The sequence below is a fragment of the Zootoca vivipara genome, chromosome 6 (assembly GCF_965207765.1).
Source record: "Zootoca vivipara chromosome 6, rZooViv2.hap1.1, whole genome shotgun sequence".
In the NCBI taxonomy this organism is placed as follows: Eukaryota; Metazoa; Chordata; class Lepidosauria; order Squamata; family Lacertidae; genus Zootoca; species Zootoca vivipara.
In genome coordinates this window covers 61101836-61128253 of record NC_142589.1, presented here as the reverse complement: position 1 = coordinate 61128253, position 26418 = coordinate 61101836, and the positions used below count along the sequence as shown (strand labels likewise).

At 44.6% G+C, this 26418-nt stretch overlaps 1 protein-coding gene across 4 annotated transcripts in view; it reads right to left on the bottom strand.

The window, feature by feature from the left end:
- The window catches only part of CNKSR1 (connector enhancer of kinase suppressor of Ras 1), a 34988-nt gene extending 11985 nt beyond the window's left edge, over positions 1–23003 (bottom strand). The window contains exons 1-11 of one of the 4 annotated variants that reach the window (XM_035118981.3): positions 22554–23003; positions 19928–20085; positions 18954–19156; positions 17327–17411; positions 11643–11684; positions 10448–10567; positions 9009–9068; positions 8015–8086; positions 6297–6431; positions 5194–5279; positions 2087–2208 (exon numbers count right to left, since the gene is read on the bottom strand). In XM_035118981.3, the coding sequence (XP_034974872.3) occupies positions 2087–2208; positions 5194–5279; positions 6297–6431; positions 8015–8086; positions 9009–9068; positions 10448–10567; positions 11643–11684; positions 17327–17411; positions 18954–19156; positions 19928–20085; positions 22554–22605 (1135 nt within the window). In that variant the 5' untranslated portion in view covers positions 22606–23003. Of the gene's footprint in view, positions 1–2086; positions 2209–5193; positions 5280–6296; positions 6432–8014; positions 8087–9008; positions 9069–10447; positions 10568–11642; positions 11685–14763; positions 14866–17326; positions 17412–18953; positions 19157–19927; positions 20086–22553 lie in introns of those variants that run through there. The other 3 variants (XM_035118982.3, XM_088672345.1, XM_088672346.1) reach the window with 3 other exon arrangements.
- Between the last annotated feature and the right edge of the window lie 3415 nt (positions 23004–26418).

Below are 26418 nucleotides of genomic sequence, written 5' to 3'. Positions count from 1 at the left end.
ACTTGAGCCTGGTACAGAATGTTGCAGCATAACTACTGACTGAGAGGAGTGAGATCCTGTCTACATGTAACATGTTAATTCAGACACTTGACTGGCAATTTGTTACCGGGAACAAGTTCACGTTGTTACTATTAGTATATAAAGTCCTTAACAGCTTGGGATCACCTTACCCTATGTATGCCCACATGAACACTTTGCCCTGTGGAACTTGTACAATTCCCACATGATGTTCAATCTGCACTTGAAAAACACCAATCTAACTATTACACACTGGAACTCCCTGCCCAATGACATTAAGCAGGCATTTTGTTCCTTTCAGTGCCTGCTAAAAACGTTTGTTTAGGCAAGTCTACCCTGACATGTAAAGGTGACATGTACAAGTGAAACTCGGAAAATTAGAATATTGTCGAAAAGTGATTTCAGTAATGCAACTTATTATTATTTTATTTTAATTTTAATTTTTTCAAATGCTTTCTTTTGGAAATTCCACAGTAATAAAACAAATAGTTACAATAATACAAAAATAAGCATCGCTATTACATTTCATTAATTACATTCCATATATAATTGACCCACCTAATGACAAATAATTACAATTACAACAAATAAAGGCTTGACATATCTTGCTTTGCATGTCATGCATCTATCTCATATATTGGTTTCACCTTTTAAGTTGCATTACTGAAATAAACACTTTGACAATATTCTAATTTTCCAAGTTTCACCTGTATTCTAATTTTAGTTCATAATATTTTTAACACCACTGATCTTATTCATATTTTGATCTTTTTTTCCTGAAAAAACATTGTCTTTAACTTTTATTTTTATTGACAATTTTCAATGTATATCTTATATTCTTTGTAAACTGCTTACTTGAAATTATTCACTATACAGTATAAATAAAATATACAGCCTCAAATGCTGAACTCAAAGTTTGGGCAGGTTTGTGTACAGGTGTAAGCCAACCTCCAGAGCCTCAAACCAGCCTTCGTCAAGCTGGCCCCCTCCAAGTGCTGGCTGGAGCAGATTTGAGTTAAACCCTTTAGAGTGAAGGTTGCTCTAAATGGTTTGGAACCAAGTTAACACCACAGTATTAAATTAGGCCTGGGAACAAATAAACAATTTAAACAGGAACAGAATAGGTGTAATGCGGTCTGAATGCCTAACTCCAACAAGCATTCTAGCTGCCGCATTCTGCACCAGTTGTCATTTCCAGACCATCTTTGTTGTGAGTAGTGCGCATCTAGCCTAGATGTAAGCAAAGCACGCCTAACTGAGGCCTCTATTCTCTAGAGAAGGCCACAGGTGATGAGTCAGCACAAGGTGATTAAAAGCTTTGTTAAAAATGATCAAATGGTGAGAGGACTGCAGCCCAGTGGCAGAACAGCTGCTCTGCATGCAGAAAGTCCCTTGTTGAGTACCTAGATCAGTGTTTCTCAAGCTTGGGTCTCCAGCTGTTTTTGGACTACAACTCCCATCACCCCTAGCTAGCAAGACCAATGGTCAGGCATGATGGGAGTTGTAGTCCAAAAACAGCTGGAGACCAGTGTATGGGAAACACTGACCTAGATTATCCAGCAGGACAGCAAATGTCCCCTGTCCGAAGTCCCAGAGAGTCACAGCCGGTCAGTAAGACAATGCTATGCTCTTGCTCCATGTAAGGCATCTTCCTACCTTCCATCATCCCTGAGTGCTGGCTAGGCTGGCTGTGACCAATAGGAGATGGAGTCTAGCATCAGTTGCTATGCCACAGGCTCCCCATGCCAGAGGCTCTTCACACCCCAGCAGAAAGGTGTGACCAGCTGGGGAAATGGCCTCCGCCCTTCCTGCACACGTGGGACAGAGGGAGCGGCATCATATGAACCCACATTCTCTTTTACCCCAAGCTCCCTCACAGGATTGTTGTGGGAATAACAGGGGAGTTGTGGGGGAATAATAAAAAAGGACAGCTCTGAGCTCCTTGGAGGAAAGGTGGGTTTAAACTAAAATGTAACAAATTCACAAAATAATTAAATTTAAAAGAGTCCAAGAAGTCACGGCAACATGCAGCTCCCCACCATCAGCAAGCCAATGTCCAAATCCTTACCTGCCCCAGAAGGTTCTTCTAGCGAGCCGTCCGGATGCCATGAATTGGTTGCTTCCTGCTCCTCTTCATCAGCAGGAAGACCTAGAAGAAAATCTGGTCTCCCATCCACCTCAGCAGTCATGCTTTTAAAGGAGAAAAGAAAGAAAAGAAACAAACTTGGAGCTCTATCTTTCATAGCAGCTGTGCACTGTTTACCAGGACTTCAGATCCCAGTTGTCTGGCACTTCAGCCACAAAAAGGAGTCCAGCAAATGCCGATTCGGCAGCAAAACATGCTGGGACCCAGACAGCTACAGAGCTGGATGCCCGTGCCTTCCCCCTTGTCCTTCTTCCCTTAACACCACACCTTGAGAGATCTTGGCTCTCCATCATACACATACAGCTCTTCTCCCTAACCACCAGAAATCTAGGAGAGGCAGAATCACTAGATTCCAAGGCAATTTGCAGTAGATCAGTCATTTTGTTTTGTTTTACAGCCATTTGCTTAAAACAGCAATAAACAGCAAAAGCCTTTTTCTTCCAAATTAGGTTACTGAAAGGAAGAACATTTGAGGGTGGGGGAACCAGGAGTAGATTCATGGGTGAAAACTAAGATTGGTTCTGGTCCCGAAAAGAAATTCTTGAGCAGTGTGTGTGCGCTCTGAAGCATTACAATCCTTAATTCTCTCAAGGTTCTAGTAAAATTCAAACAAGAATGGGTATGCCCATTGCTTTTTTTGGGGGGGGCACAGGGGTATGCATACCCCTAAACATTTTGTGCATCTTTGTCCTTTTTTCCTTTTGTAATTATTTTTCCCGATTTAGACTATAAACTGGTGATTTTCTTGAATCAAAATGAGAGTGCCCCTAAATATATATTTTTTGAAAAAAAGCACTGGTTATGCCTGAGATAGAATCATAGAACTGTAGTGTTGGAAGGTACCCCCAAGGGTCATCTATCCCAACCCTGTGCAATGCAAAAATCTCAGCTAAAGCATCCATGACATATGACCATCAACCTCTGCTTAAAAATCTCCAAGGAAGGAGAGTCCACCACCTTCCAAGGGAGTCTATTCCACTGTCAAACAGCTCTTACTGTCAGAAAGCTCAGAATCTCCTTTCTTGTAACTTGAAGTCATTGGTTCGAGTCCTACCCTCTAGGGCAGGAGAAAACAAGCTTGCTCCATCTTCCATGCAATAGCTCTTAAGATAGCCCTCCCTGCAGCATGAGATCACAAAGGGATTTTCTAAGTACCTCTGCCCCTAGTTTCTGCTGAGCGAGTGGCCAAGAGGATGGAAAATATTTTATTTTTGGGAAGTTTAAACTTGGTCAGACCTTGGTTTGCGTAACCGGAAGGGGGAAAGGTCACTAATTTATTTAAGAGATACTCCATCTGCGCGTTGAACCAGAGAATGCCCCCTCTCTGGGCAAGTTCCAGCATGACCCTTTGCAGTTTCATTCCCACTGAAAGTATGAGTACAGTGTGACATCATCAGAACTCAGTGAGTTGCAGATTTTGTTACAGCTTCTAAGTCAAGTCCACAGAACCCTGGGGGTAAACCAGTGAAGCTGAAGAAGTTGGGAGATTCAGGACAGGAAATGAAGGGCATCCTCACAAAATGTTTATTTATACAGAATTTGCTCCCATGGGATGCAGTGATGACCTATCAGCCTAGGGCACTTCTGGAGTGTCACTGTTTTGGGGTAGCATTTGATCACAGACTAGCAAATTCAAGATGAGTATTTAAAGCTGATTCGCACAGCAAACTTGCTGCCACCCCCCCAATAAAAAAAAATCACACTTTCTGTGATAGGGAAAGCAATCCTTGATGGACCAGACCCACAGTTCACATGCCAACATATTTTTTTCCCCAAAGGTGGCCTTTGGATTACAATCTATCTTCTCTTCATACCCTGGAAAGCTGTCTTACACTGAGACCACTGATCTGCCTGGCTCAACACTCCCAGCTCCAGTAGTCAAGGGCAAGATGCTTTCAGAGTCTGAGTTGGGACCATGGCTGACATCATCTCCTCCTCTGCTATCATAAGACCAAATGCACACCTCATCTATTTGAAGCCCACAGGAAGAAAAATGAAGGCGATAGCACTCTTCCACTGTGGCTCCCCAGCAGCTGGTACTCAAGAGCAGGGATGGAGGAGGAGGAATTTGATTCAGTATGCATGGGCCTCTTGATCTCAGGGCCATGGGTTCGAGCCCCATGTTGGGTGAAAATATTCCTGCGTTTCAGGGGGTTGGACTAGGTGACCCTTGTCCTCCCTTCCAGCTCCCTTCCCTCTATGTCTGGAGGGAGATTTAAAATGGCAGCTCCAAGCTATCTAGTGCTTGGGAACAGGGCAGGTGTCAGTGCAGTGGTGGACCCTGCCAAAAGGCTCATGCCCAGGCAGGTGTCCCAGGATGCCAACACCATCCTTGTCACTCAACAAAGATTAGGAGCACTTCATGAAAGACCTTAATTTGTTTTTGAAACCCTGCATATGGACTCTTTCTTTGCCAATTTCAAACACACACAGACGCAGATAGATGGGACACAGAGCCTCAAGTAAAATACCAGAAAGAATAAGTAGACCATACAAAACTGAAGCTAGCCCACTCTTGTTACAAACTGTATCATAAACGTCCTGCATTTATTTTATTTATTTATTTTGTATTTGCAAGCTTGAGTGCACCTAGCACTGACAAAACTCACTGGATTGAGCTTACAAATTCTCAAACTCAAGCATTTTGCAGTCAGGCAGGAGTTAGCATAACACAGGAAGCTGCCTCATACAGAGTCAAATCAGAAGCCCATCTCACTCAGTTTTGACTGGCAGTAGCTCAGCTCTCCAAGCTTTCAGGTCAATGTCCCTCTCCGCCCTACCTGGAGATGACAGGGATTGAACCTGGGGCCTTTTGAACTCAAAGCAAATTATCTCCCAGAGCTATGGGCTCTCTCTCTCTCCTGCCCAAATCAACCCCAAATCCATGCCAATGCCTCTCCCTAGCTGTTCCCACTGTGAAACGTTCCTCCCAGCATGACTGCCATACTGAGAGCGAGTATGCAAACATCTACGTAACACAGTAGCGGGCCCAAAACCCTAAAATCCCCAGAAATGCTGGATTTCCTAACCTGGAAGTCGAAGAAGCAAAACTGGTCGCAGACTCATCACTCTGCAAGCTCAGGGCTTCCACAACATCGAACAAACCTCCCAGCACCTATGGAACGAACAGACAAACGTCACCTATCTGTTACAATCAAGGGGACAGTCTACACTGTGCCTTCTGTATATTGTTGAGATGATGCTTTCGCCTTTCCATTGGGTCAGAAATGACACTCTAGGGGAGTTGTTTAAAAAAAAAAAAAGCCTGACAAGGACGAGCAAAGATTAGGCACAGATTTATTTGGAAATGTGAGATTACTAAGAGACTCTGGAGAACTTTTTGCTCACTTCAGAATAAGCAACCCATAGCTGCAAAGATACGGTCTAAGGAAACCACCCCAGCTCTGCTTCATCCAATGCTGAAGACACACCTCTTTACCTGGCCCACCTTCTTTCTGTGATTATAAGTTGTTTTGAACCGTTTCTAATATGGTTACCCGCCCTGGGACCTTAGGTTGAAGGGAGGGAAATAAATAACAATAATAATGGTAATGATGATAAGCAGCAGGTCTGGCTCTAGAAGTTCCTGCCAGGACTTATACAGGGAGTAATCAGATAAACACCCCTTACATAGAATCATAGAATGGTAGAGTTGGAAGGGACCCGAGGGTCATCAAGTCCAACCCCTTGCAATGCAGGTATCTCAACTAAATCATATGTGACAGGTGCCCCCCCCATCCTCTGCTTAAAAACTCCATGGAAGGAGAGAGTGCATAACCTCCTTTCCAGGAGTCTCCTATGCCAAACATGGAGGTGGAGTCAGTCCAGGACCTGAGAAGCTGCTAGCTGACGTTCAGTGGTTTATCACATGGGGCAGCTTCACAGAGATCTCAGGAGGTCCTCAGGTGCTTGTTCTAGGCTGGAATGTGTCCCTGAATAGGGATAATGCCTCTTGCATGCCTGGGTATATGGGTGTGCAAAAACCTTTGACTTTCCTGTAGATTGAGTGCTGCCTGCTGTACAATGTAAGAGTCCTGTCCTTTGCTTTGCCCATGTTTGCCTCTGGCCTCACCCACCACTGGGAAGCAGCTCAGGGAAATGTGGCCTTTGGGCTCTTCTAGGCCTCGTTTACCTTCTGCTGTAGAGGAGAAGACTCAGGGGAACTGGGAGTCCCTGGGAAAACGAGTGGTATTTTCTTCAGCACCAAAGTCACCTGACTTGACGTCTCAAGAAGCTTTTTCACCAGATTCATCCGCGTCCAGCCCACCTACATGGTTGACAGATTGTCTTGCCTTTAATGATATTTTTTAGCTTCAAAGTGCTTTTCGTTAAATTTCACATTTTTTGACATTGTTTTATTTGAAATATTTTTGTATTTATCTATCTACCTACACTATTATTTGGTGAGCCGACGTAGAAAGGCAGTTTACAAATACTGTAAATAAAAATAACAATTGTCAAATAAACTAAGCTAAATGAGGGCTGCAAAATTCAGGGCTTGGGCACATCTTATTTTAACACCGGTGACGGAACAGCAGCAGGCTAGCTTAGACATATGTGTCATCTGCACTAGACATTTAAAGCGTTATCATACCACTTTAAACAGTCATGACTTCCCTCAAAGAATCCTCACTAAGGGTGCTGAGTTGCTAGGAAGCCTCTGCTCCCTCCACAAAGCTAAAATTCCCAGAGTTCCCTGGGGAGAGGGCTTGATTGTTAAACCACACACTGTTAAACTTCAGCAGCGAAACATCATGGGCCAATCCTGCTCCAACACATCAGCACCACTCCCCACCCCGTATCCACTGCCTCAGTTGGCTGCCTCGCAATGCATAATAATAAGGCTGGCCCTATGCAAAAGCCCTGGGATAAAAACACTGACAGAACTGGCAATATTCATAAATCAGTTTTTTTTAAAAAAACATTTCAGTGTGCCAGCATACTCTGCCACTGATCTTAAAGGAATTTCAAAGGGGGGGCGGGGCTCCAGCAGGAAACAGAAGAATTGCAATTCCTGAGGTTTGATCTATTCATTTGGGTCTCAATAGAGATAATAGTTTCCTTTCCCATTCAAGGGTTAGTTAACTCAGCATTGCCAAGTTGGTTGTTTTATCACCTCTTGGGGCTGTTGTAGAGGACCACCCTGCTTATCTTGCACACATTCTAGCTCAAACCAAACTTCCACTATCTGTACTGTTTGCATTCCAGGTCCTTCTCTCCTCTGCTCACTCCATGTGCAACACTAGCCACTCTGCATCTATCCATCTGCAACTGAGGGTTACACTTCATACACGTGATGTAGGGAACTCTAGCCCCTGAAAGCTTGTGCCACGTTAAAATGCATTAGTCTTAAGGTGATAGAAGATTATTTGTTGATTTTGGCAAGCACTAGGCACTTAAGATTTATTTTTAAAATTGTTACTGACATGTCACACAATTAAATAGCTTTCTATGTACCCTTAGGCTCCCTCACCACCACAATATTTCTGGCTAGAGGCCTGAGCTGCTGCACTCACCAGTTGCTAGCTGCAAATTTACCTATAGGAGGCAACCAATTGCCATTTTTAAGGAGGTGAAGCACGGATAGCCTATCTTGTCCTCCGCAAATTTGTCTGAAACCTGGATGGCTTTGAAAGAGGATTAGACAAATTCATGGGGGATAAAGGCATCAACAGCTACTAGCCTTGATGGCTATGCTCTGCCTCCATGACTTTCTATCACTACTACCAAACCCACATCAAAACAAGACGAGGCAGTCAAGCAGCAGCGTGGCAGGAGGAAAATTTGAGCCTGGCATTAATGAAGACCCTGTCAGCCACGGAGCCAAATGAGGAAGAGGCCCACACTTACCACCACCTGGTTGTTGACTTGCACTATCTCGTCCCCTGGAAGGATCCCGCTGCTGCAGTGCTCAGCCGGGGACTGGAAAGCAGCAAGGAGCAACACGTGCAACAAACAAACAAACAAACAAACAAGGTCAAGATCTCCTTTGCTGGAAGGGAGAAGGAGGCAACTTGGACACTCTCACTCTTTGACAAATCCAAGTAAGCAGCTTTCTTGGACAGTGAAAGTTAAGACTGGGGGAGGGCTGGGGAGTTGCTGCAGAGGGGATTAAGTATTAACTTCAAGCTCTGACCTTTGGGGTAATTCCTGCTCAGCAAGGAGGCAAAGGAATGAAGAAACTAGCTGGGCTGAACAGTGCACGCGCACATACACACACACATACACACACACACGCGCCAAGGTTTTGGCCAAGCTTCAGATGACGCAGAGTCACACTGGGGGGGGGGTGGAGGGGAGAGAAAGCAAAGCAGGTGGGCTAAACCATGTTCTGCCTGGCATGATCTGAGGAAGAAATATGAGCTCCCCCACCTCTAGATGAGTTGCTAGATTTCCCACACAGGCTCATTTCAGAGACCTGAAGTCACTTTGGTGGGGCAGGGCAGGGCACTATTTTAGGACCTAAGTTAATGCTCCCTTCTTCCCTATGGGAAAACCCAGAGTGCGTTTCCAGGCGACCTGCTTAAGCATTCATCCCGATTTGTTGCGGGGAGATGAGGTGATGCTGGCTATATAATGAGCATTTATGCCAGTTGGTTCACAAGGAGGACAGATGACATTGCAGCAAAGCAAGTGTTTATCCCAGACTTTCCAGTGCATTTCCCTTAGCATGAAAAATCTGAGGTTTCAGGGAAGCAAGTTTGTTGTGCAAGGCCTCCCGCAGTCAACTATAATTGTGCATCTTCAATTTGCCAGCATGAAACCGAATCCCTGTGAAATATAGTGACAGTCTGGGAATGCCCCTAAGACACAAATAACCCCCTGTATCTTCTTTCTGACTCACCTCTGGGGCAGTTCCCGATATGAAATGGAGACAGGTGGGCGAGGACTTAATCTCAATGCCCTGAAGAGGAAAAGATATAGTAGACACAGTTACTGAGATGGTGGCAGAAGAGATCTTAGCTCAGTAAAAGAGCATTAACTAGGCACACAAAAGTTGCCTGGTTCAGGTCCCAGCATTGCCAGGTTGGGCTGGGAAAGACCCATATCTGAGGCTTTGGAGACCCATAAATATTCACATATTTATCTGATATCCCACCTTTCCTCCATGGAGTTCGAGGTGGCATACATGGTTTTCCCACTCCCCATTTTCATCCACACAGCAACCCCTGAAGTAGGCTAAGTTAAAAGACAGTAACTGGCCCAAGGTCACCCAATGAGCTTCATAGCCGAGTAGTGATTTGAACCCTGGTTTCCCAGCTTCTGGACAGGGCTGTAGCCTAACTCAGTATAAGGCATCTTGATATATCAGCAGAATAAGAGTTGTAGTTCAGCAGCAGAGCACCTGCTTTTGCATGCAGAAGTTTGCAGGTGAAATCCCCAGTATCTCTGGTTAAAAGGATCACTTTGCAGAATAGACAATGATGGGCTTAACTGACTAGAAGCCTGTCTTGGGGGGGGGGGCAGATGGCATGAGCCCTGGGGTTTTTGCAGTGGCACCCAGATCTCCTGTCCTTTCCTCTCTATAATCTTTGTTTTGTTTTGTTTAGAAACCCCCGTTGTTTACAGGGCGGCTAGGTGTGCTTAGAGCAAAGTAATATTGAAACTCCAGTTGTCTTAATTTGCCCAGAAGCAATTTTATGTCGTGGGCTCACTGCTTTTAAGTACCCAACAACATCCCTGCCTGACTCTGTTTAAGACAACTTAAAGGAAGGAGGGAGAAGAGCTCATTCATCCTGCCCATGATGAAGGTCAACATTCTTTCAATAAAGGACAATTATTCTGGGGGCTTCCAGGTTGCAGGAGAGGGATTTGACATTTTACTTTGCCAACCCAGCTTTGACAGACATGCATAAACAGGGAAGGCCATACAGCTCAGGGCCAGAGTGCCTACCTTGCATGCAAAAGGTTCTGAGTTCAATTCCTGGCATCTCCAGGTAGGGCTGCGAAAGACTCCCTGCCTGATACCCTCAAGAGGCGCTGCCAGTCAGTATAGATACAGAGCAGCGTGAAATGCTGTTTAGCTGCATCATGTTGCTTTGTGGGACTTTCCCACCCCCTCCGATAGGTAAGTAACTGCTAGTTATTGTGATTGTTATTTATTATTGATTTCCTGCTCCTGTTTCTTATTTCATGTTGGAGCAGTCAAGTATGACATCCGCCTTTATAAGTGCTGAATATACACTTTATAACTGTGGGTGGGGGCTTTGCACTCAGCTCTTTTGCCTGTGAAGGCCTTGCAAAAGAAAAGAAAAGAAAAAGAAAAGAGCCTGCCAGGCTCACCAAACTGTCCTCTGGACCTGCTGCCACAAGTTCCACTGTCTCCAAGATGGCAGTTCGATGCAGGAGTTCAGCTGGACTATAATTCAAGATATGCTCGCAGATTCCTGAGATGTGTCTGCCCTGCAGGGCACAAAGAGGGGAAAACTCATTCTTTTAGAAGAAGCCAGGTGGATTATGAGCCTTCTGACAGAGGTAAGAACAAATGCAATTGGAGGCACAAGATCCTCCTAGATCTTCCCCTACCCCCTGATTTTTTTTAAAATGCATTTGCTAACCGGGAGATTACATGCACACCAAAAATATATAGCACATTTACAGCACTTTCATGGGCATGGCTTCCCCCAAGGAATCCTGGGAACTCACTGAGCTACAATTCCCAGGACCCTTAACAAACTGCATTTCCCAGGGTTCTTAGTGAGAATCAACATGCTTTAAATGTATGGTGTGGATGTGACCTGGGCCAGGAAGCATGATGCAGACCTGTCTCCTGCTATTTCCCAAATGGGATAAATATGGTTTTGATGCAGCTTACTCCATCATAAGACTATGCTATTTACCTAGATTATGCCAAGTGTTTAATTTTGAAAGAAAAATAATTGCTCCCAGTTCACTCTTTCCATACTATTCATAATTTTTATAAATCAATAGGTTGTTTCAGGCTTCCACAATCTGGTGCATTCTAGATGTTGTGGGACTCTAACTTCCATCAAGCTAGCATGGCCGATGGTCATGGATGATGGGAGTTGCAGTCCAACAACATCTAGAAGGCATCGTTTCAACTACTCTGGTCCTACAGAACAATCTCGTTTAGCTCGTTTTATCTGTATTTAGTAAACAAAAGCAAAACTTTGAAACTGTCAAGCTTGCCTAACATTATATTTATTTGGAGTTGACATGCATTCATCATCCCTAATGAACTTAAGAAATGGGAAATATGCTGTTTCGGAACATTTTCTGCTGTACATCCCTGGTGTGCACAAGTCCAGAACAGAGGCAGTGGATACATTTCTCATGCCAATAAAAAATCCTTGGCCATCTGAGGGGGCGTGTGTACTTGACAATGTTCAATTTAGATTAAAGGGACCTGAAGCACCCCCCCCCCCAAAAAAATAGCTGTCAGCCCAAGAATTTAAAGCAAGATTCCACATCAGGTCTCATCTCATAGCGCATTCCATCCACAAATTGCAGTACTTACAATCAGTAAAATCCGGTCCTCCCTCTCAGACACAGTGCAGTCCTGCAAGTACAAATGCAAAGAAAACCAAGCTAGACTCTTCAAACTATCCCAGAAACAGGTGAGAACTAGGGTCCTTCCAGATAACCTGTTCAGCTGAGCATTCATCCTGATTTATTTGTAGTGAGATTAGACAAGGTTGTTTATTCAATGAGAATCCATTCTTGATTTGTTTATGGGGAGCTCAAATGCTCCTGCATCAAAGGAAGTGTGATCCCACACTTTCCTCTGCATTTACTCATCACTTCGCTTATCATGAAAAGTCTGGTCTTTTTGGAGAAGCAGGTTTGTTGCACAAGACCTCTCAATCAACAATAACTGGATAGCTTGAATTCGCCAGTATGCGACTGAAACCCACCCAAAGATAGCAACAGCCTGGAAGCAATTGTTCATTCCAAAGCAGCAGGGAGTCTCTCTGAGTGTACCAGTGACCAGGGAAACAAGCTCACCTGCGAAAGTGTAGTACAGATTGCACATTAATTCCCTCCAATGTCTACCCCCGCCAGTTGCTTCATCCACACTCCTAACTCTGGGTGCCTCCAGGCGGTCCTTATCTTGCAGGCCCATACCAGAAACTTAGATTTGCACAATTAAAGTGCTTGGCCCCAAAGGACTTTCTGCAGTTAGGAAAGTGATGGAGAAATGCACCATAATGTGTGGGATGAACAAATGATCAACAGGAAGATGTGTAGACAACCCTGCAAGCAAATCAGGATGAATGTCCATTGTCAGATAATTGCCTTGTAAACAAATCAGAAGAAGGCTCAATAAAGGCTGGGCATATTCCAACTACCATGCAAGTTTTGCGCAAACAAAATCAAGGAGGAGCCATGAGAATGGTGGGTAATGGCTGCTAGATCCTAGGTTTGGCTCAGCTTCCTTCTGAGGGTCAACAAGGGATGGATATTTTCCACATTGTGTACCACTGACCATATTCCCTGCAGCATTAAAAACACACACAGGGGAAAAAGAACACCATTAATGCATTTCAGGGGTTTTTTTTTGGTGTGAGAGAGACTAAAACAGCCTTCCAAAATCTCCAGATGTTTTGGTATATAACATCCATCAGCCCAATCCAGCACAACTGTAGTTCAAAATACAATCTAGAGGGCACCAGATTGAGGAAAGCTGTACTATAGAGGACAGCTCTTGTATTTTCACCTGCCATCCACAACTCAAGGCAAGTCTCATCAAGCTGTGCACACATGGCACCTTGAATGTGCACAAGCATGCATGTGTGTGCATTAGAGGCAAGTTGCCCTGAAGGATCTGGCTTTTAGCTATGACAGCCAGAAAGATTGCGCAGTCATCAATCATGTGCATTCCACTCGATGGTATGCCAGGATCAAGAAAGATCACACTAGGGCATCTTATCTTCAAACACTGACCTTCCCCCAGTTATTAGGTTCCAAGTAATGCCATGCACACTTCTCAGAGGGAGGTACACATTCCACAAAATGATGTGTTTTGGGATGCAATTATACTGGAGGTAGAATGACTATTTACTGATCTGCTCACCATATGCTGATCCAATGGATTTTAAAATATCCCCTTAGATCCCCCCCCTTAAAAAAAAGAGAGAAAGAAAGAAAGTGCACTGGTTAGAGTGCTGGACTAGGACCTGGGAGACCAGAGTTAAAAACCCCAACAGCCTCCTCCAAGGAGCCCAAAGTGGCACAAACAGTTCTCCCTCTCCTCATCTCATCCTGACAACAACCCTGTAAGGTAGGCCAGACTGAGAGAGAAATGACTGGCCCAAGATAACCCAGGGAGCTTCACTTCTGAGTGAGGAATTCGAACGTGGGTCTCCCAGGTACTAGTGCAACTCCACTCTAACCACTACACCATACTGGCTCTCATACATGCATCTAGCAAAAGGACAAAATGGAGACAATGCATTATCAGGGACAGGCGCCATAATTCTGAGACTGTTCCAGTTAAATAGAGGCAGTTTGAAGATATAACAACCCTGCACTGGAGCACAATTAGAAGGAGTCTTCAGATCTCTTTAAAATACAAACACGAAGTTTTAAAGTCTCTGCCCCCTTCCCCAATCAATACGCACCACCCTCGGGCTCCCAGGCTCACGCCCCAAGTCTCAGTACCAGAGACTGAGATTTCCCAGCAAAAACTAATGACAGGAACCCAACTGCACAAACAAAACAAATAATTGTGGGAAGCGGGGAAGGGGAAAAAGGAAGAGAGTGAAAAGCAAAGTACTAAGAGACACTATGAAAGAATATGAAATGTTCAGAATACACACATCTAAACCCTACCCTACAGGCTGGAGAAGGTTTGCAGATCACAGCGGAAGGAAGACCTTCTCCCACCACATTCCCAGCTTCCCTTCCCATCTGTCAAAATGAGTTGGCACATTCTTCTTTCCTGGTCATTTGTATGTTTTTTATCTCAAAAGCACTACAGAACGAACAATACAGGCTGCATGCCCACCATATATTTAAAGCACACCCACTCCATGGATCCTGTGAACTGTAATTTACCCTTCACACAGCTACAACTCCCTTACCAAATTACAGCCCCCAGGATTCTTGTGCGTGTGTCTGTGTGTGTGCTTCAAATGTGCTTCAAATGTACAGGGTGTACACAGCCCTAAACAGACACAAACACACCAACATACACACACAACCTTTGCTTCAAAATGCCATAAAATATCATTCACCTGGTAGGGCACCCCTAAAGATCAAATGGTTTTAGTAGAGGTAAAACATTTCCACTTATAATACTACAATGGGATGGGGGGGGGGACTCACCTCAAGTTTCTAGCTACTTCTACTTAGATAAAGAAGCCTAATTCTTTAGTTTCTTCTGCAACATGGCACACCTTGCCACACCCCTCCCCTCTCCTCCCAGCTCTTTTAAGAAATCTATAGCATGGAGCTTTTGACAGTTTCTTGCTATTACGACCTTCACGCTTTCCTCCCTTTCCTTTCCCATGCTCTCGTCTAGAGCTGGCGGGATTTTCCAGTAGGGCCATTTGTCATCAAGTCCCTCCAGCTCATTCCACAGATTCCATCGCAGAAGGTCACACAGAGAAGGAACATTTTACGAAGAAGCTACCTACCGCTGTGCCTACCTGTAAAAGCTTCCCTGAAGAGACTTTCTCTCTGTGTGTCTCCCCGCAGCGCATATGCTTCCTTTCACTGGGCTACATCCAACTGAAAATGGAGATTCCCCAAACTCAGCTATCCAGCCCTGACCCCGATCCCAAAGCGTGACTCACTGGATTATTTCTACAAAAAACAAGTCGCTCCCTCACCCCCGTCCAGTTTTGTTTACCTCCCTCTTCTCGGTCTCACTCCTCCCACCCATTTCTGGTCAGCTGCCATTTCCCTCAGTTCATTCAAGTTCAGAATAGGGTGTCTCATCCTCTGTCAGCCAACAATGAGCCACAGAGCTTGGCACCCTACAATCCACAGATGGATGGCCTCTCTGACCCAAACATGGGGGCGACCATCTTTCTGGAGCAGCGTACCTTTAAAGTACACTCAAAACACGTTCTTTCTCTAAAAGAATTCTGGGCCCTGTAGTTTACCCCTCACAGAGTTACAATTCCCAGAAACCCTTAACAAACTACAGGACCCAGAATTCTTTTGGGGGGGGTGAACGTACTTCGAATGTGCTTTAAAGGTGTAGTACGTACACAGCCTTTATTTCATTTCTGAACAGTTTCCTAGGAAACACCCTAAACTAAGGGTTTAACAATAGAAACATCAACCCAATTTCAAATCCAACGCAAACACAGACCGAGAGAAGAATCTCCACTTAATAGGCTTGTTGAAAAAGGAAGGTTTTTGAAAAACACTGAAATGACAATGGAGACAGCACCTGTCTCATGTGTTGTGGAAGGGAGTTCCAAAGGATAGGCCCAGTTCTTACATCATAAAACAAACCTCCTGATGCGATGGTATCTGCAGAAGGCTCATTAAACTTCAGGCCAATTTGCAGACAGTTTCTTAACACAGCTCAGCTATGTACATACAATATATTTAAAGCACCTCGCCTAAAAAAAAAAGAATAATAGGAACTGTTGCTTAGCACCATAGAGCTATAGTTCCCAGCACCCTTAAACTACAGTTCTCAACATTCTTGGGGGCAGGTTTTAAATGTATGGTGTTTTCACAACCTCAGTTTTGAAATCACACCAAACCGCAGTTAATGAAGCTTCCCTGTGGATTATTATCGTTGTTATTCAAACTTACAGCCCACTTTTCCTCATAAGCATAAACTCCAAATGAGTTACATTTTAACAGACAAACCAAAACACTTCACACAAAGTCCAAAAAACAAAATAAAACACCATAGTAATTTCTTCCAATTACTATAACAGCAAACAAAAGCAGATCACAGGAGCACTTAAAAGATAGCTAGATAGAAAGGAGAAAAGAAAATTCATAGCCATGCATGTTCTGTTCAAAACGCCAAAAAGAATAAAGAACCACAGCCTCCTTAGGGAAGGTACAGTATTTCACAATTAGGTTCTTCAACTGGGCAAGGCACTCTTTGAACCACATTTGGCACTCAGAATAAGGCCTCAGGCACTGAATGGAGAATACACACAGGGACACGTAAATGAAGGAGGTGCTATAGTGTGGATGCCTGAAATGATAAACCATAGTTCGGTCTGCTACTCCTCCCCTGAAACAGGAATGCCAAACATACCAAAAATGAAATCATAGTTTGATCACCTGTACATTGAGAGGTTCAAATCAGGATATGTGTTCTAACCTATGGTGCACTGTCCAAATGGAGCGAAGGAAATCAGTATTAAATTGCCTTTATGTGTGTCGGTGGGGAAGAATTATGGTAATTGGGACATACGGAGGAAGTCTTACGAACACTCTCAACAATGTCACTGGATCACAACTCACCGTGTCCCAGAGTGAGGCTTCAGTTAAGTATGTGGCTACAGTGTGAGAGCTTAAGACCAGCTCAAGAGGCACAAAAATAAAACCAGCTTCAATTTCACCAAACCACATGATAGTCTGGGTGTGTCCTGCATATGGGGAAAGCCTGTGATAAGGTGCATCCTCATCTGTGGTGAGCTGTCGGCAAATCGTCATAGGGTACAGCACGCATTCGGGGAAAACATTTGCCCAGCACCTCCTAAAGCATGCTGAATTGTGAATTCTCCATATAGTGTTGCAAAGTCCACAGCCTCCTGTGGACCAAACTCATTTCAAGTTAAGCATTCAGCTCATGGGAAGCCCAGAAACAGGATCTGAGCACACCAAATCAGCAGGTCTTTCCCTCCTCGTGATTCCCAGCAACTGGCATTCAGCAGCATAGAGCAGATGTTAGTTTCTGGAGTCACACCACAGCCTGCATCTATAAACTCTGTGGTCCCTGAAACATGTACACCCAGCTTGCTGGGAGTGAGAAAGGACTAGAGAAGACCCAATAGAGCCAGCACACCCAAATCACTTGCCTTGCCATTGCAGGGCAGCTAATCACCTCTGGATTTATGGCAGTCAAAGACCCATGGAAGAGGCCACTGGACATTCTGGCCTTCAGAATACAGGTACTTTCAGCTGGTGGCATGAATAGGCACTTAATTTTCCCAGAGAGGGGCAAAGCTAAGCTTCCCTGAAAATGCACATTATAGGCATTGTCTTTGAACAACTTACCGCTTTCATAATCTCTGCTAGATCTCCACACAGCCAGATGATGTCTTTGCTGGCTGAATAATCATTAAGGTGGGAGAAGAGGTACCTGCAAGAAAAGATCAACAAGCCTGCTTACTACATGCCAATACCCCCTACTTGATAATCGGAGGCCCCGTTTTAATGCCATTTCTGATCTTAATCTTAAGATTAAGATTTGAAACTGAGTTGGAAAATTCGCCACAAGTAATTAGAACATGTTAGGAAAACCATGAGGAAGACTATCGAGGGAGTCACAAATTAAGATGTTAAAATAATAAGAACTGGGAAGTTTTAACTTTTCCCAATTTTCCTTTTGTTTTGTTTTTTCCTTTTTTTCTTTTCTCTTTTCTTATGTGTTGTAGGTTTGTAAATATGATTATGAAAGAGTTGGGGGATGCAAATCCCCATAACTCCTTCCACCCTGTTCTCTCAGTGGCAGGGGGGGGGGGGGATATGGGGGGAGGAGGGAGGGGGGAAGCAGAACTCAATTCATAATTTGGACCCCTTTGATTCTTAAAGCACACGGGTCCCACTGGTGGCAGAAGTGGACCGGTGTGTGGAGGGAAAAAGAAGGGACAGTGTTATATTATATGTTTTGTTTGTGTCTGTCTTGTTTGAAAATCAATAAAAATCTTTTTTTAAAAAAAATAATAATGCCATTTCTGTCCACCCTCCACCTGACTAAGTAATACAGCATTGAAAAGTGAAACACTGCGAGAGTAAACAGTACCGTGCTAAACAAACCATCAGTCTGATGTGGTATATTATGGCAGCTTCCTATGTTCTCATAGACAGTCTGAAAAACCGCTAACATCTGGCTCCAATTTGGCTCTCAGAAAAATGGCTTCCTACTTGATTATGCTGAGCTCTTGCATTGGCCCAGCAACCAGTGGGTGTTTGAAGCTGAACACAGGACCTCCAATTTCCCTTGGTACCTTTTCTCTTAGACCAAAGGGATGAAGACAAAAGCTCAAGGTTTACTCCTTATCTCCCCTTGGGTACAGAACTCTACAAGTGAATCATCATTTAAACACTCCCAAACCCTTTCCATTTCACACACCCTTAAATCTGCACGAAACCTTTCCCCTCTCAACCCTTTTATACTATTTTCCTCCAGGCCATTAATTTAATACAGACTACCTCCCCTCCACTGCCCCCAAGTGGATAACAAGAAGCAGTATCTGTGTGTGGGAAACATTTGGCCTTCTGGATGTTCCCATCAGCTACAGCAAGCATACCCAATAGCCAAGAAGGATAGAAACTATAGTTCAGCAACATCTGGAGGGCCAAAGGTTCCCACACCTGGTCTACACCAATGGGGTCTGTGACAAAACGCTACAGCGTGGAACTCTACTGTTCAGGATCCCAGACACTCCACTCCATTCCATTCCATCTCCCAACTTATTTTTCGTTCTCCCCTAAGAGCCAGTCAGTGTCCCAGGACCACAGAGTATTACTCAGTCCTCATTTGACTGTTTGGGAGGTTCATTCACAAACACACAACTTCGCTCTTTTGGATGGGAGGTGCCATTTCCATGACATAAACAGCACTCCCAGCCTGAACGTTAGAAAGAAAGGGAATGGAGAAGATGACCATGACAATCTTTACCTGTTGAGCCATAAGAAGAGACCCTTTGCAGCACCGATCAGCTCCACCACACAGGCCAGGAGGTCCGAAGAGGGTTTCTCCATAGTGTATCCGTCGTAGGTGCTAACTTTCCTACGGCTCAGGATGAAGGTTTGAATCGTCCTTACAATGCCTTGCAGCTTCTCAGTCAGCACCTGCAGGTTGGTTGTGGCCAGGTCATAGTTCTAGGGAGAGGGAAACAAACCCAGCGACCCTCACTAATGGAAACAAAGGCTTGTATACAGCTAAGTATCACTCAAAGTAGGGGGGTGGGATTTGGTTCAGTTCGCATTTAAAAGAGAAATTAAACCAAATTCGCACTTTTCAAAACAAGAACTCAAACACAGCCATGCTTTAAAACTGACATTTCTCTTAACTTTGCAGTGCAGTTTCCCAGCCAAACAATGCTTATAAAAAATACATATATCAAGGGAAAGCATGCAGAAAAATGAAGATATTGGTGAAAATAACATACAAAAATGCATTCTATTAGGAGAAACTGCTTGCAAAAATAGGTGGTCACAACTGTGTAACTGCACAACTGTGTTTAGTGCTGCATGAAAATGCTAGAGTTTTTTTTTATGATGATACATATACAGAGAAGATTGATAGAAGAGATCTGTGTGAGAGACAGACAGGAGTGATTGATTTAAAAAGAGAAAATTCATAATAAAAAGGCTAGTCTAAATAATAAAGTTTTCAAAAGAAAGAAGGGAGGGAAGGTTCCCCCCTGAATCTCTACTGGTAGGGATCTCCATAGGGCAGGGCCTGCCAAAGGTTTGCTCCCTAGTGAAGGTCAACTGATTATCATGGGCAGAGCCACCTTAAGGGCCCCGTCATAAGATGCCCGTAGTTGAGGTGGAATATAAGGAATCAGATGGTCCTTAAGGTACTTCAGAGGCCCAAATTGGTGAGGGATTTGTGAGCTGCACTGAGGTTCACAGCCATGCACTCACCAATACGCAGAGTTGCTCCACAGCTTCCAGAAGCAGCTCCTGATGGCCGACGCGCCTCATCCCCAAATCCTCCAGGTCCCGATAGGACAGATGAAGCAGCCCCTTGCCAGTCAGGCCCCACGTCTCAAAGGGATAGTCTTGTAATGCTGGATCCAATCCTAAACGCAGGAGCGGAAAGCATTTGATCCTCTTTCTTTCATGAAACTGGCCCAGACGTTTTGGAAAGAGCCATAGATCAATGGCAGGGCACTTGCTTGGCATGCAGAAAGCCCTAGGTTCAACCTTTGGCATCTTCAGTTAGGAGGTGGGTGGGGAACCATTTTTGTTTTTTAAAGCCTGGGGGCCCTACCCCGGTATGGTCCCCCTTTATCACACACACAGCCCAACAAGATAATGACAAAAATTTACCACCAGCAAACAAATCAGTATGGCTAACCTGACCCCAAAATACCCACCCCACCCCACTCACACATGAAAACAAAGACCATCATAGCCAGTCACAAATGAACAACCACACCCTTGGCCAACCCCAATCTCTCTCATCATCAAAAGAACACAAGTGAATAAAGGAGTACCAACACAATAAAAGCTGACACCAAGCCCTACATATATTAAGCAAAACAGAAACATCGTCACCTACTCTCACCCCCATCCACCCTCCCATCCCCTATCTCCCTCATTTCCCCTCTTTCTTCTTAGTGTCTTAACAAATGAAACTGATTTGCAAAAATGATACATGTTAAAATGAGTGACACTGCACACACCTTTGTAATTCAAGAAATCATATAAGCCTGGGAGTCCTTTTGGGTAACCATGCATGGGTCACATGCCAGTGGTGGGCTGAAAAGTGGCAGGGGCAATGAATGCCATTTTTACCTTCACATAGTAGATTAGTTTCTAAACACACTCACACAACACCCTGTCTTCCATCCAGGCATGCAAGAAGCATTATCAGAGTTCAAGGACTCTGTTTTCTACAGCTGATAACAAATTTGGCAAGGCTTACAGAATCTCATATTTTAACTTTGAAATCACATGTTTGGGGGAGTCTTGAGGGAGCAGAAGAGAGAAAGACGTTGTCAAGCATCATGTGGCCACAAATATTTTTATGACTTTGGTTTGTTCTCCAAAATCAGAGATGGGGAAGCTGTGCCCCTCAAGATCTAGTGTGACTACAACTCCCATCATCCCTGACAGTTGGCCATGCTTTGGGAGGTGGGGTTGGCCAATAAGAGTTGGAGTCAAACAACAGATGAATTAGCAGCTGTGATTTTTCATTGCAATTACTTTTTTTGCCTTTGCTGGTCATTGCATTTTAAATTGTAATGACCCGTGCTGAAATCAGTAGTGAGGAGAAGTAGGACATTAATTCTTTAAACTAACACTTCTACATGGCCAAGGTTTCATGTTCTTGCCCCAAATCTAATTACAAATTACAGCTGTTTTATTTTAAATGGTTGTGACCTGTCCTGAGATTATTATTATTATTATTATTATTAACCACCTTTCATTGTAAGATCTCAGGGCAGGATAAGTGAGAAGTGGGACAGAATACTAAACTTCATTTGTGGCAACTGCCCTGCAACCTGCTGGTGATGGCAGAGTAATAAATTGATTAACAATAACATAAATTCTGTAAACATACACATCTGGAAGACAAGGCTTCTCTATCCCTGTCCTAAATCTAATTAGAATTTTATTTTTGCAAACAAATGAGGACTTGGGTGATCTCTCTTCCCAGCCACCCCCATAGTTTTCCAGTTCTGTTTCCTTCAGGGCCAGATTTAGGTTTGATGAGGCCTTAAGCTACTGAAGGTAATGGGGCCCTTTTTATGTCCAGCTGTCCTTTGCCAACAACAAATTGTTGCTGTTTTTTGTGTTGAATATATGCTATATGGTGACTTATGGACCTAATGGGTATCTAAAGCCATTGGCACATAACAAATAGGAGCCTACACAACACAAAACACTGTTGCTGCATGTAGGTTTTATTTTATTTGTTTTTTATCTTATATTTTGGAAATGTACATCTAGGGGTTTTTTTCTCTCTTTAAATTTTTTTGGGGCCCCAAGGGAGTCAGACCCTAAGCTATAGTTTGTTTAGCTTATATGTAAATCCGGCACTGGTTTCCTTGCTCTCCCAGGTCTGCAAATTTGGAAAGCGAGCTGCCCTGTGTTAAGAAGCCAGAAGTGGGCAAAGGAGGAGGAGAAAGTCATGTCCGACAGCTACCTCCAGATCCTTTCCTTACCTATCCACAGTCAACACATGGAAAAAGCAGGTATGTTATGGCAATCACAACACTGTTTGGGGGAGTGGCTTCTCCTCCTCCCACTCCATTGGACAAGTAGTAACCGCCCGACCAGGTAAGAAGGGCCTGCCCAGAGCAGGAATGTGCTTCATTCCTGTGGGCAAAGAGCTCGGCTATTATTTACTCCTACGGTACCATCTCTGTCATAGTTGGTTTTAGCTCAGATTTACACCTGCTGGTTTCAACCACTTCCTCGAGTATGGGCTAGCCTCAAGTCCCATGGAGGCGCAATAGCCGGATATAGAACCCTCCCAGCAACACACACATGTCTGATTTGGGTGTAAAAGCCTCCCCAAAAGTTCAGCTCTCCCTCTCACCTCTCATCCAGGCCGCCACCATCTTAGTATTCCAGGTGGAGATGGGGTCCATGTTCCAAGCCCTGGCTTAGTCGCTTCTGGACACTCCTATTCGAGGAGTATGTTTCCGTTCCAGGGAAATCAGGGATGAAACTCAAGACGCACCTGCAGGTTCCAGCAGGTAACTCCCAGCTGAGTTTCTGGTTGGTCCGCCCACTTGTCACTCGGCAGTAAAGCCCGCCTTCTCTAAAACGCTGGATTCTCTAAGGCAGTTAGTAAATGTTCAGCGGTCCCCCTTTGGGGAATTGGGAAAGGTCGAGGGGGGCAGTTCACCCCCTTCAAAGAAGCTCTCATTCTGCAATCCTTGGGTGCTGATAACCTTTTGGCTGCTAAGAAGGCACACACTCCCTCCCCATTTTCGAGCGTCTGATTCAACAGGATGCCACACAAACCAGTTTCACCGCCTTGTCTAACTTCCTTAAAGGTACAGTGCATTTATCACTCTGAAGTTTGCCTGGAAAGGTAAACCTGCAGTCTTATACATGCTTGTGGGAGGGCAAGCCCACCTAAAATATGCTGGGATATAACTTCTCAGTAAACATAGTGAAGAAAAGGGCTGCGTAGGGTCTTTCTGCACAAAGGGGTGTGCCATTTATCATTTGCACCGTTGGCCCAGTAGGCCCTGGCAAGTGATTTATGGTATTGAAAATATTCCTTAACCCCCCTTCATCAGAAGACTCCAGGGCTGGGTGCAAAACTGAAACAATGTACACCACATATATAAAAAACCTAATAGCAGAAAATGAAAAACAAAAAGTCTAAACACATAAAATGAAGGGGAAATATTTTTATTTATTGTTTACATTCAGTGCTTTTTCTGGGGGTATGCAGAGGTACGCATACCCCAGTCTAAACATTTGTGAATCTAAGTTTGGCCTCATTTCAGTATTGGCCTCATTGGCAGTATTTCAATATGAGTAGGAAAATGAGAGTACCCCTAAACATTTTTTAAAGAAAAAAACCACTGTTTACATTTATATCCTGAATTTCCTGCAAAGAACTCAAGGTAGCACACATGGTTATCTTCTCCATTTTTATTCTCAAAACAACCCTGTGAGGCTAGGCTAAGAGACTGACTAGTCCAAAGTCAGCCAGTGAGTTTCATGGCTGAGTTGGGATTTGAAGCTTGGCCTCACAGGTCCTAACCACTATTTTTGGGGTCTCAAAAAAGAAGCAGAAGCAGTTCTGCCTAAAATTCTATCTAAAATTTCTGGTCAACAGGAATTGGTGTCAGACAATTTTTTTTAAAAAAAATTATTTATTTCCCACAGCACCATCAACATTCATATTGTACTCCACAGCTCTCCATTGGAATTTATTTCAACCATTTCTCACATGGAAAAAGGTAAATAAATAGAGTCTGGCATATCAGTGAACTGGAAATAAAACCTGCAGCTGGTGACCATTAACCATAGACAGTCAAGTCTGCTCCAGCTCCTACCTGCATATCTTCCTGGGAAGGAATACAAGAAGCTGCCTAATACCAAGTCAGACCACTGGGTATATATGATCCTTTTCCAAAGTCAGATTTCAAGCCTAGGGTTTACACATTCTCAGGTAATTTCTCTATGCCTTTACTGCTAAGCAGTAGCACTCAGGTTTGCTAATCCTAACCAGGCAGGACTGGCACTACCATTAGGCAATGTGAGGTAACTGTTCGAGGCAGCAGATGTGGAGGGGACAGCAGCAGCAGCAGCCGCAGCCCCTGGCTCCTGTTCTTTGGTTATGCTAGTAGAGACAAGGTAAAGGTAAAGGGACCCCTGACCATTAGGTCCAGTCGTGACCGACTCTAGGGTTGCGCGCTCATCTTGCATTATTGGCCGAGGGAGCCGGCGTATAGCTTCCAGGTCATGTGGCCAGCATGACAAAGGCTCTTCTGGCAAACCAGAGCAGCACATGGAAACGCCGTTTACCTTCCCGCTGTAGCGGTTCCTATTTATCTACTTGCATTTTGACGTGCTTTCGAACTGCTAGGTTGGCAGGAGCTGGGACCAAGCAACGGGAGCTCACCCCGTCACAGGGATTCGAACCGCCAACCTTCTGATCGGCAAGCCCTAGGCTCAGTGGTTTAACCACAGCGCCACCTGGGTCCCTGCTAGTAGAGATAGCCAAGTACAAAACCAGGTGATAAGATACAGCCCTTGAAGGCTTCCCATCTATTTCCCCACTATATTCCCTGAGCTCAACGCAAACAAAATCCAGAAGTATTCATTGTGTTTGCAAATATTATCATTGTGAAGAAGGATGCACGATGCTATGTACTACAGAGCTGAAATTGCAGTGGTGATTTTACATTATGGCATGTTCATCTTACAATCAGGGTAATCTGAGGATTTTAATCACTTGGATGCAAACTCTTGAATCTGAAAGTTATGTTACAAAAATATGTTGCGGCCATAATTTCAGAGCTGTCTATGCCTACAGAGTAGTATTTTAAAATAAGGAAAGAAAGAACATTATCAAATAATGATCTTCCAACTACGGTATTCAATGCTGGTGTGAAGATGAGCTCTAATCACCGCTAGAGGGAGATAAATCAGCAGACAAAGAATGCAAGAGGTCTACTCATCACTGAAGACATCACTGCATGCATAGCTATGTACCTATCTATGCTGTTACATCATGGAATAATTCTTCAGTAATTTCTGTGTCAAAGTTGAGTTGCTGGATTGCTTTCAAGAGGATTAGCAAATTCATGAAGGGTAAGGCTATCAATGGCTAGTAACCACAATGACCGCTCCACACATCAAACGTGGGGCGACCTTTGTGGGGGGGCACGCAGCCCCCTGATCCCATAGGGCGACTCCCTGTTAGTTTGGGGCTGGCACCACCTTCCCGGGTAGGATGCCAGGGATCTCCGCCTACCCCAGCCTAGTGTCCAATCCTGCCTGGGGAGGTGTTGCCAGGGGATGGCCAGGTAAGGGGAGGGACTTTCTAGCTCACACAATAGAATTTGAATCTTGCCTCCAAGCACCAGTTGGTCCCAGAGCGTCTCCCACCCTCCACACCCTCATTCAAGTTTCTTTTGCAGGTTAACCTTTTTCCACAGGTACACAGGCACTGCTATGTCAAGGTCGCTGTTGAAGGGCCGGAAAGGAATTTTCCTGCATTGGCAGATTTTGCCTTTCCCGTAGCAATACGTCACAAATTTGGCGGTGTCAGGCCTTGGGTGGAAGTCTTTGGCGATTTTCCTAGAGGGAGGGGCATGAGGCGGAGACCCTACCCCCTTGCGGCAACAAGATCAGGGTATTGGGGGAAGCTTTGGCCATACCAATAGGCGTCATGGCTTCCCCCTTCCAGCAGCAGCGAACGGGGGGGCGGGCTCTCTCTGCTTGAACATATGTTCTCCAGAGCCAGCCCCAACCCCCCATACATGTGGATAACCCCGAAGCCTCCCAGAACCCCGGCTGGGGACTGGGACTTACCTTCCAAGTCCCAGACTGCAGAATCCGGGACCGGCAGCCTTGTGACACCGGAAGTTGCGTTCACGCAACTGCCGGTGTCACTTTGCCCTTCTATGGGCACAAAAAATGGCCGCCGCTGGCTTCAAAAGTCACGTCTACGCATGTCCGGAAGTGCATAGACCATAGCTGCCAAGTTTTCAGCATAAGGGAAAATCCCTTTAAAAAAGGGATAACTTGGCAGCTATGGCATAGACGCAACTTCTGGTGTCGCTCTGCCCATCTATGGGCACCAAAAATGGCCGCCAACAACACCGGAAGTCGCGTCTATGCACTTCCGGACATGCGTAGACGCGACTTTCAAAGAAAATAATGGAGAAAAACGGGAGACGAAGTGATACGAGGGATCGCCGGGAAAAGGTAAG